This window comes from Scomber scombrus, chromosome 23, assembly GCF_963691925.1.
Source record: "Scomber scombrus chromosome 23, fScoSco1.1, whole genome shotgun sequence".
NCBI classification, from domain to species: Eukaryota; Metazoa; Chordata; class Actinopteri; order Scombriformes; family Scombridae; genus Scomber; species Scomber scombrus.
In genome coordinates, this window is record NC_084992.1 from 8,280,337 (window position 1) to 8,292,667 (window position 12,331).

General features: G+C 38.5%; 1 protein-coding gene across 1 annotated transcript in view; it reads right to left on the minus strand.

The window, feature by feature from the left end:
* The window catches only part of ndrg2 (NDRG family member 2), a 35,314-nt gene that overhangs the window by 6,912 nt on the left and 16,071 nt on the right, over positions 1–12,331 (minus strand). The window contains exons 2-5 of the mRNA XM_062444651.1: positions 2,998–3,083; positions 1,271–1,312; positions 492–597; positions 284–404 (exon numbers count right to left, since the gene is read on the minus strand). Of these exons, the coding sequence (XP_062300635.1) occupies positions 284–404; positions 492–597; positions 1,271–1,312; positions 2,998–3,072 (344 nt within the window). The 5' untranslated portion in view covers positions 3,073–3,083. The remainder of the gene's footprint in view (positions 1–283; positions 405–491; positions 598–1,270; positions 1,313–2,997; positions 3,084–12,331) is intronic.

Below are 12,331 nucleotides of genomic sequence, written 5' to 3' on the forward strand. Positions count from 1 at the left end.
AAAAGTGATGGAGATGTGAAAAGTGAAGAAATAAGAGGCGCAGAGTAAAAAGAAAAAGTAGGATTTTCTTAAAACCTCTGACATGAGCGTATTAGAGAGCGGAGAGGGGGGAGATGTGAGAGATGGAAATGTTAAGTATTTTTGGCAGAGATTAGGTTTAAGCCTAGTACAGAAGATTGTTTCCATATCTGAGGAGTTTATTTAAAAAAAGAAAAAAAGGTTATTGTGGGACACAGCGGGGATATGAGCATGCTAACATACAGATATATAGTGGATGTCCTACCCTGTAGGGTAGGCAGCAGCCCCCTCCTCTTGTCCCGGAGCATCAATATGAATCAGGGTGAAATTCTTGACAATCTCCTGCATCTCCTCGAACTTAAACAAAGTGGAGAAGCAGCTCTTACCTGCCAAAGAGACAAGAGAATGTGAAAAGTGAAAAAAATGTATTGAACGAGTCGAAGATTGTGGGAAAGAGAAATAAAGATACTCACTTTCCAGACCAACATCGTGGAAGGTGAGGATAGCAGGCCTGCGGGTGGTTCGTGTGCCATGGAGGGTCACATGCAGAACACCATGAGGGGTCTCAATACTGTGCTCCTGGAAAAGGGAAAGAGAACAGCCAGATATTTACATTTTGGGATTTTAAATCTTTATGCCTGTATCAATTGAAACGAATGCTGGAGTGCCGTCTTTCCCCTTTACCTTCAACATACAAATGCACTTATGTTTAAGCGTGTTTAAATTGAAATAACAAATTACAAACACAAATGTTTCTGGCAAAATGTAAAATATACAAAAGATATACATTTTAAGATGTATCATCCAGTCCTAATACATAGTGTGTATCAATCAATCAATCAATCAATCAATCTTTATTTGTATAGCGCCAAATCACAACAAAGTTATCTCAAGGCACTTTACACATAGAGCAGGTTCTAAACCGTACTCTTCAAGTTTTCAAGTGTACAGTATATAGTAGATTTAGGACACTTGAATATAAAGAGGCTTTGATAAGAATCAGATCTTCTGTGATGTTTGTACAATTGTCTGGGAGACAAGTATCACATTTTGTAAGAATATAGCTAAGTATGAGCGGCAGGGAAACTGTTACTCATTATGAGCAAGTCAAACGTTATTTGCAAATTAGGTATCTCACTGATGTACTCCATTCCTGATGGGTGCCATTGTTCTGTTATGATTTTATTGTACATTTTGTATGTCTAAAACCTGAATTTCAAAGGAAACTGAACACCCATCTGAATAGTCTTACCTGTCCTTGGTCCAGGAGTATCCTGGCAGCCAGTTCGGCATCCTATGAGAAATGAGGGAAGGAAGTATTATTAGAACAAATGAATAGAGTCAAAATGATTAGTTTCTTTTTTTCTTCATCAGAAGGAGAGGTGAGACTTATGTGAGGTTCTGATTGTGGGTGGATGGCAAAAAGTGGCAGAAGCTGCAGGAGACCATTGTTCACTTCCCATTTCCAACTGTGAAAAAGTAAAATGGTGCTTACTGTTGCATAATGACAAAGGTTGCTAAACTTTAAGGAAGCGGTAACCACGTTTCAACTGAACATTTTGATGCAAAGCATGATCTTTTCCTAACCAAGTGGTTTTTGTGCCTACACCTAGCTAGACTTTGACCGCAGCATTATAACAACAGCACCATAAAACAATTATTTTTTATAAATGATTAATAATGGTTTTGGAAAGTAGCATATCACACTCCAATGGGTCATCATGGAGTGCAAGTATTCGCAACCTACGTATGTGGTCGTTTAATTTGGAGGACACCCATACAGACAGAACAGACAGCATTATACTCCTGACAGAGCAGCACAGAGCCTCTGTAGAGGAACATGTGCCTATGGGATGCTGGGGATCATAAGGAGGAAGTCTGTCGTGGTGTTAATGGGATTGTTCATTTGCAACCTTGGATCGATTTACCCCGCGTCACCACAGGACAAAATAGAGTCCCGGATGCTCAGAATCACCATTCATATCACTCTGAATAAATAGTACTGTAGAGCTAAAGTTAAAGGAATAGTTCAATTGTTTGGCAACTTACTTGCATTCTTGCAGAGTTACATGAGTGGATCGGTACCACTCCCATGTCTGTAGCTCAGATATGGAGCTAGAGCCAGGAGGTGATTAAAATGGCTTAGCACAAAAACAAACAAGGGGGAAACAGCTAGTATGGCTCTGTCTGAAGTTCTGAAATATGCCTATAAGCACCTCTAAATCTCGCTAATTAACTCAATGTATCTTCTTTTGTTTAATCTTTAGGACTTTTGGGAACCTTTGAAAAGCATTGCATAAGGTTTAGAAAAAATAAAATAAAAATGGTCCAGCTATAAATATTTAAAAAATTCACCTGCACCTGGCCATGTCTAGATGTTAATTAAATACATTAAACCCTGTGTTTTGGCTCCTATGTAAATCTGTAGCAGTGTTGTTTTTTTTTAGTGGTGCAATTTCCTCTTTTGCCACAGGGTGTCAGCGGTGAGCAGCAAACCACTCTGCAGCGCCGCATCTGCATCAGCAACAGCAACATCAGCTCAGCAAAGCAGATGAGCTGCCTCAGAGCTTTGACGTCAACCCTGGCAGATCTGAGCCAGCGCTGCGGCTGTGCATAAACACACACACACAGTCGTGCACACATGCGCTTGAAACACATGTTGTCACATATAGGCTTTGCTGAGGCTCAAAAAAGCCCACACTCACACACATTCATGCACATATGCACAGCAAGGACACAAATGCTAACACACTCACTCTCTCTACCACTGTCTCACATACATACACAGACACAGACACACACACACACGCACACACACACACTTGTTTTCCACACACACTTACAGATATCAGATCCTGTGCATTACACACTGACAACCATTCAATTATGTACTTGTGTGCTCATGTCTGATTCTCCATGCCAAGATACATGTGTGTGCATATTTTTGTACATCTGTTTGTGTGTGTCATCATCTCTGACCTTGGTGGAATCAGCCTGACCCGTGAGTAAAGGCTTGTCCTCTGTGATGGCGATCTCCTGCATTTCTGTTGTCATGGTGTCACGTCCTGTGTGGGCAAAAGAGACGCAAGTATGAAAATCACGTGACTGTTTGTTCTGATCTCTTTATCATAAGCTTATGTTTACGGTCATCCTCACAAAAACACTTGACACTGCGATGAAAGCACAGATGTGCTGAATACACACACACACACATACACACACACATACACACACACACACAGTGATTTAATTCTTTATGGAGCAGTTTTCCTCAGGGACTTTGGGCTTGGGACCTTCTGAAAGTTAATTAGTTATTAGTGCTAGGAGAGATAAGCAGGAAAGGATTATAGGATGGAGAAAGGAAGAGGCTCAAAATAAAGTGTTTATATATGTGTGTATTCAAATTCATGTAAATAACGAACAGAAATATACCACTAATTAGTCAGGGAAGAAAAAGCAATATGAAGAAAGACAGACAGGTGTGATGACGTAACTATGAAGAAAAGGGAGTAAAAGCCTTTAGATAGATGAATGTGTCTAAAAAAAAAAAAAAAAGATTGAGACAAAGATGGAGACTGATGACAGATGAAAACCACCTGAGAGGACTGTGACAAACAAGTAGCCCATAATGAAATGACAGGAAAAAAGTCCATCACAAAATAGGCTTTGTGACAGGCAGCTTGCAGGTGGAGGCTACTTAAAATGAGCAGCACGCTCGGTTAACCTTCCTCAGATAAAGGCAACCTCATACAACCACAGAATGTATTATTGTGAATCCAACAGGCAGCTCGGAGTTAAAAAAAAAAAAAACATCACAAAGGTGGATATTCACAGAGCAAGAGGAAAAATAGCATTTTCATGTACTGATTTCTCCACAGGTCTGAGAATTTAAACCTTTAACAGTTTCCAGTGAAAATGTGCCAATGGACAAATGATTATTTCATCATTGATTAAGTTGTAATCAATTAATGGATTCATAGTTTGGTCAATAAATAGTCAGAAAATGTTGAAAACGTTGATAACTGCTTGTTTTGTTTTGTCCTGACTGACAGTCCTCAACCTAACAATATTCATTTTACTATCATAGAAGATGAAAGAAAACAGAATATAATCAATGGAAGCTGGAACAAGCTAATTTTGCAAATTTTCTTAAGAAATTACTCAGAATGATAAATCAGTTGCATACTAATATGAAATCAATGTCAGATCTGATCTGAAGATAAAACATTCTGTGGAATTTCCCTCATGGCGTTTTTAAAAGAGTCAAAAGACTCAAGCTATCTGCTACAGTTTGGAGAAGCTTTCCTCATTCTATTGTGATAATATGATTTCATAATTACAGCATGGCATGAATTAAAACAGCAAACCCATGGAAGCTGCATGTGGTACAAAGGACAGACTATGAATGAGTAAGAGAATCCATTGTTGAGTCTGTTCATACTTTATGTGAAGAGAGTTTTAGATTATTTTTTGCTTCCCAATCTCCCCACAAGTCAATGTAAAATTGTGGTCTGCAACAGGTTTCATGTCTGGACAAATGCAAAAAAAGAAATCTACATACAGAAACATCAGTTTTGCATCATTATTAATCTCATTCATCCTTTATCTTGCTATTTTTCAGGCAGCCTGCTGTTACTTTTTATAGTTTTTTGGCCCTGTTTTGTAAAACTGACATTTGCCTTTGTATAATTTCTTTGTATTTGTGTCATGTTCTTTATTGCCTGCTTATTGTACAACCCCCTGATGTGCTCAGCTATTACATGACGCTGAGAACTACATTTGTCTGCTGCACCATTTTAATTTAGTTTTTTTGGTTTCCTTAAGGCTACGAGAGAATATCAAGCAATTTGTTATTGTCTTAACCTGCCAGTGTTATTCCTCATCTGACATTTAAACCTGAAAAATGGGACATTTTGACATCTCTTGTTGTGTGTGCGCGTGCACAGTTCATGCTCTCATAAACCGATGACTGCATCAGGCGTTACATCAGAGGGGGAACAAGGCAATGTGGAGCGTGTGTGTGTGTGTGTGTGTGTGTTAACGTGCATGCATGCACTCATCAGAAAATGAACTGCTGCCTCAGGGGGCCTGTGTCTCTCTGGGTCTCAAACGGAAATGATTAGTCACCAAAGCAACCCCAACACACACACACACACACACACACACACACACACACACACACACACACACACACACACACACACACACACACACACACACACACACACACACACACACACACACACACACACACACACACACACACACACACACACACACACAATATTCATTGCCTCCATTGTCCGCCATCCATCTCTCTCCTGCCCTCCCTCTACATACATCTATTTATTAGTCTTGCACATATTGTATTGTACGATCCGGTGTAGCGCTCCCTCATCTGTCTCCATCATCTTTATCTATTTTTTATCTCTTTTAGAGTCCATCACATGTATGCCACGCTGCTGATCCCGGATGATAGACTGCAGCACAGAACCGGTGTGTAACAGTTCTGAGTAAGTAGTTGTAGCTAAAAACAAACAAAAAGTTAATCATCTAATGGAAGAAATCCTACAGCCAGATTACAGCCAAAATTTAATCAACTGGGACAACAGATATCTGTCCACCAAACTCCATCCAAATCCATTTAAGTGCTGCAACTAACTACTATTTTCAGTTGATCTTCTGAATGGTTCAGAGAGGCACGGAAGTTGGTCATAATCAAATGCTTCATAACCCCACCAGTCATCTTTTCTCTGACACTATACAGTCCGTATAAATATTTGTTGATTATTCTGTCTTGCGCCACATCACTAGTTTCACCCTGTTAATATTCGGTTGAATGCAAACAAGTATTATTTGAAATACTCATGTTCATCAAACATTGTATATCTCAGGCTCTGCTGGAGGACTCTTGAACTCATGGACAGTTGATGTCATGATGTTGTATTCAGTTTTCTTCCAAAGAATCACATAAGCAGTGCCAAAATGGTTAAAACTCTAACATTACTGAATTATGGAGGTTAATCGATTTGTTTTTTCCTTTATGAAATGTCCGAAAATAGGTAGCAAATTCTCATATTTACCAGGCATTGTTTGGCATCTTTGCTTGTTTTGCAGGACTAATGATGTCAAATCGGTCAGTCGAATCTTTGTTTCATAGTCATTTAATCAACAAAATCTCTTAAATACTTCACAATCTTTGACAACACTGCAGTAATACTGAAAATGCATTGTACAAATGGTGCCAAATATGAGTCTGACTGTTGTCTCTTCCTCACCGTCCCCTCTAGCAGCCTTACCATGCCCGTTTCTGAACTGTGGCTTTGCCGTGGACTTTGGTGGATTCCCTGCAGTTAATATGCCCCTCAGCGTCTAACACATTCACACATGCACCAATGCAAATACACACACACACACACACACACACACACACACACACACACACACACACACACACACACACACACACACACACACACACACACACACACACACACACACACACACACACACACACACACACACACACACACACACACACACACACACAGTCATGTATTTACACTTCACTTGGGTTCACTAAATCCTTGGTGACTGAAATGAGTGAGAGAGAGAGTTTGTGGGTCACGTGTGAATAAACTGAAATCGATCTGTATTCAAGTGTCTGACATTTTCTCAGTGGAAAAAAAGCCTCTGTAGTGTCATAAATATGTATAAAGGATTGGTGAAGTTGAGTTACATAAAGATAGATCTACAAAAGATAGATTAAGGACACAATTTTAAAAGCTTTGGGATTATCTCAGTTGAGTAAAGTTTAGAGATAAATGAGCATGAAATTCACTGCAAACCAGTGAAAATGCTTGTGGATTTTTGAAATATTTAACACACTAGAAAACACCAAACGACAAAAAAATCACTTCTCCCATCACTACTATTTATCTCTATAATGTATGTGAAACACTCCAGAAGGCCCCACAGTGCTCCAGAGTCCTCCGAATCCAAATCCTCCTGTCAGCTCACAACCTCAAATCTCAGGTGACTCAATCATCAAAAATATCACGGTGAGATCAGTAACAACAACATACTGTTTTCCTGGCTCCACTGTCAGTGACAATGCCGTCAAAGTTCCTGAGGTTTTATCAAGTTTGCCCAGTGTTGATAAAATATACTGAACAAATTGCCAGAGAAAGTAATTTCATCCCAGTTGATATTGTGTCTGAATCATAATGGTGTTTTTAACTGTTTCCAATCTGGTTTTAGAGCACTTCATAGTACCGAGACAGCTCTTGTTAAAGTTACTGAATGGTTACTGAATGCTGATTGCTCGATTGTAGTTCTTTTAGATTGAAGTGCCACTTCTAAAGTTGAACATGGTATCCTCTTACATCTCTTCCTTGGGTAGGCCTCAAGAGCTTGGCTCCTGGCCTAATACGGTTGTACCTCTCCAACTGAATTTTTTCTGTTGATCTGGGTAACTCTACTTCCTCATTGGCTCTGTTGAGTTGTGGTGTCCCTAAAGTCCGTTCTTTTTGCCCCCTACTGTTCTACATATACCCTATTATATCCTATTCTCAGCTTCATTATCATCATCATTATCGCAACACACTTTTCTGGGGTATCAACCAGTGCTTAGTACAAAACACTGCTGCTTGACTTAACACCAGGACAGAGCCCTGCTGATTACTTTCAGGTCACGGTTCATGACTAAGGATGATCTGTCTTTTGCTATTAGAGCCCCCACACTCTCTGCTTACTGAACTCAGGCACACAAAGTCTCTAGCTGCCTTTGAATCTATACTTAAAACTTTTCTCTTTCTCTTTGTGAAAGCTTTTGGAAATGTCTGATATATGTTTTTATTCATCTGATTTAATTAATTTTATTGTCAATGTTCTCTGTGCTCATGTGCTTTGGCTTTATTCTCATTTGACCTGCCTTGCCTAGTTTAATTTCCTTTTTGTAAAGCGGTTTGTGACACTATTAAGGAAAGAGTTGTATAAATTAAGTTTATTTATTATTATTATTTGATAATATATATTAGTGAACCACAGCGTTTCCCTCCATTGCTTTTATGAGTCTGGCGTGTCCTGACATTACAGCGGAGTAAATTCATTATTGTGCTTCTTTCTGCATATTAATAGGTCTCTGGCATTTATCCATTTGTGAGGGGAAGGATCTGCAACAGGAGTCAGGAATCTATTCTATCAATTCTTATTATTCTACAAAATACAAACCCCTAACAGAATAAAGCTATAAGTGACGATAGCTTTTACTATCAATTTGTCCTTTTTCCAATTAACCAGTTAATTTTTTAGCTGAAAATATATGGAATTTTTGCTGTATAAATCACTTAAACCTGCATTAATTGATTTTTTTTGGCCCTTGTCGGGTATCCCAACAAGCTGTAAATACAACATTAATATATTATCACAATGTGGCAAATGTGCTAACAAACAGTTTGCACATCCAGCAGTGATGGGACATTTAATGTCATTTGTAGGCATGTTTCTGTCCACATTATCTTGTTTATGACAAATAGAGCTCTTTAGTGGCTAATGCTTCACTATGATCACCAGCTAGTTGCCTATTTGTATGTCTCATTGGTCCTGGTCAAGTAGCGTATGGTCCATTTATCAGAGTTTTTACAGCTGCCTGCTGTGGCTGCAAATCAGTAATGAGCAATGAGACTGAACCAAAGACAGTGAAGCAGTGGGCCTTAAAACCAAACTTTAGAGTCTGGTGATAATCGTCTTTGGCTTTGTCACTCTGAGCAGAAACTTTTACATCACACATAGGCGTTTGAGCCATTGTCGATATAAAAAATATTGATTAGTGCAGCTTTAAAATGTTAATAGTTTATCAATCAATGTATCAAGTATTCGCTTCAACACTAGAATATTATCATGGGAGCAAAGTTACATATTTACTATACATGACATATGAGCAAACATTCTGCTGATAAAGAGCGTGAGACTAGATGGTTAAAAGATCTGAAAACACTAGCAAATGGACCAATAAGAAGAAGATAATTGCAGACATCACCTTGGGCTTTGGGAAACAGTTACTGTTTGACAGAGACTGATTTTATCACCATTTTCAGACATTTTATAGAACAAACAACTAATCAATTAATTTTGAAAATAATCAACAAATTAAATCAATAATGAATATTACATTTCTTGGAGGGATAATGAATTATAAATAACAATGAAAGCCACATACAGATTATATTAAAGCTAAAATGTAAAAGTCAATTGCAATACTATATTAACTTGAAGATCTTCTACATCAAATTTCATTAGACATCATGTACTGTTCCCATACATAACTTACTGTGTGGAAGTATGTTTTCATTTACAAACAAATACTAATCCAATCTTCATATTTCAAAAAAACTGGTCGACTTTAAAATGGTTCAAATCATGTAGAGCAAAAAATGAATTATCACCTTATCCAAAACTTAAGAAAGTCATTATGATTTTTTGTTGTTGTTTGATGTTACCTTTTCAGGTCAAATATGATGTGAATGTTATAGGCATTATAAGCTGTAGTTTCAACGTACACCTTTTTTGGCCTGAAGAAATCTTTTACATGATGTTATTGTGTTGTATTTATGTATCCGCCTCCTTTTTATGTGTCTATGTATGTATGTGTATTTATGCATGTATGTCTGAATGTCTGAATGTATGTGAATTTGTATATTTATATATGTATATGACCTAATTATGTTGTTATTGATTGCAGACTGAAATTAATTTCAAATTTAAAAAAAGCCATCCTATACATGTCTCACACTGCTTATATTTATGCATTATTTTAAAGATGTTAATTTGCACTGATATGGGTCTCATGTAACTCAAGCATTATATTTAATCTCTAAACACTCTCTATGCAGTTTCCCAATGCTAACAATGTAAAATTTTATAACAGCCTCCCTCCGTCATCCTTCTTTCTTCATCTCTGTCTTTGCCTCTCTCTGGGTCGGTGTGTTTTAGAGCGTGTAATAACTGTTAAACTGCACAGGAGGCACCGTCTGTCACCATGGAAAGAGAAACAGCGAGATGGAGAGTGAAAAAGACAGATTTGCATAACGAGTAAGACGGGAGGGAAAAAATGTGGAAGAGAATGTGTTGCTAGCTCAAAAAAAAGAGGGAAAAAAATTGGAAAAAGCACGCCTTGCTTCTCATTTGCCTCTACTCTGCTTCCACATTTCAGCTGTCAGACAACAGTTGTTCAGTTCATCTGTTGCACCGAACAGGTTCCATGTCTCAGATAGCAGGCCTTGTTGGATAATTGCTCCAGTCAAATTAATCCAAGCTTGTCTTATTCACATTCATAAACATGTAAAGCGACAGCATTTCATCCGTCCACTGTTAGCAGGCCGTCTCATTCCAACATGTCACAACCCGTTTTCATCAATCCACCCTGTCATTCCCCCCCCTTTCTCTCCTCCTCCCTCCTGTTCTGTCACACTGACTCCATCTCTTCGTCCTTTGATGAAAAGCAATGTCACCGCACAGTTGCTCTGGATTCAGTTTGCCTGCAGCCACACTGGACTCTCCAGAGGCTGATTTTAGCTACGTTAAGGCTGTGAGCCGCAGGTCTGGTGGTGTTTCACGGAAAAGCCACAGCAGGATTGTCTACCGCTGCTGATGCTGCTGCTGCTGCTGGATGATGGTGCTCAGATGTGACTGTAGCAGATGTTTTCGTGCTGATAAACACTGAATGTGAGGTTGTGGTTATACGGTGAATTTTGCAAGTGAGTGTGAGCACTGCACCCTACACCAACAGAATCACTAAGCCAAACTTAATGTGTAATTAAGGGTTCATTAACAGTAACTAATGGCTTTTTGATGGTTATTAATAATTCATTAACCCTTTATAGATCAGTAACACACTATTAATATTAAAAAGCTTCTAGTAAAATGTATCAAGTCCTTATAAATGATGCCTTACTGCCTTGAAAAAACAATGAGTTTTTTTCCAATCTTGACATTCAGCCTAGATTTTTTTCATAGTGCCTGGTCCAGACTTCACTCTCTTGTGGGGTCATTTGGAAATCAAAGAATAAAATAAGCTTTGGCTGTGGATTTTGATTCCTACAGAGTGTTTAAAAAAATAAAGTGTGACGATAAATACCATGAGACACAAGAAATGTATCAACCGACAGAAATCTTGCTGTGCTGTTTATACAAAGTAAGCCATCTCCTTATTATATACCACCAAACTTAGTGCTCACAAAAACAATGAATGAACAAATCCTTTCTATTAAGCCTTTTTTGAGCTCAGAATGCCCTAATGTATACTGCCTCCAGGTAGTAGCCACAGCCTTTTGCTCGGAGTCCAACATTGACAAAAGCTCTGGCCTTCTTCCACCTACTTGCCTTTCATATTTGACCAGACTACCTGCAAGATCAAAACAAAACAAACTCACTCGAGCACTGTGTGGCAACGTTTGCTTGCTTTAAGCAGCGTAGGCGGTGACTGACTGACACATGTTCCCCTCCAGGCTTTCAGTAGTGGTATGTGCTACTGTAACCGTTCTTTAATGCAAACCCCTACGCTTGACTCGGTTCAGGTAATACAAAAGATACAAGCTCCTATACATACCGGCATTTGGCATTTATTGTGCATGCCAGACTGCTACCAAAAGCATGCCACACACTGTAATTTATTAGATTACTGTTGTCAATGTTTGCAATATTTAATTAACATTACATCATTTTTTTCCTCAATATGATAGCACCTTGATTTTAATAAAGGTGTTTAATTCACTGAATGAGCCAGAAGTTATCATTGCCATATGGTTATTTTATTGTTGGACTGTTTCTCAGTTGAATTTCTGGTAAACAATATATACATCTTGTAACAAGAAATTATATCAAGATAGGAAAATGTATCCATATTGCCAACGCCTGCAACCACTGAAAACCTGATTTTAGGGTTTTCCCAATAGCTCACATTTGTTAAGATTCCTTTTCTTGGAGCTTTTGATTACCAATTACCATACTACACGTTATCAGAAGTGACATTCTGTAAAGACTCAAGGCAGAGAACTACTGAACAAATGCACCGCTGCATGAGCTGAAGTTGTTATTCCTTAAAAAGTATATTTAGATGATGCTGACCATCTGCACAAGTTCCAACCAGGCTGCTACAGCAACTAAACCTGCAGAATTTCAGTTGCATGCACATTTATACCAGCTCAGCCAACATCACTGTATTTCTATAAAGAAAGCAACTGGCCATCCAAGAGGAAAAACTATCCTCAGCTCGTAAGGTTTGTGCCAGCAGACTCGCTTGCCAGGATAGCAG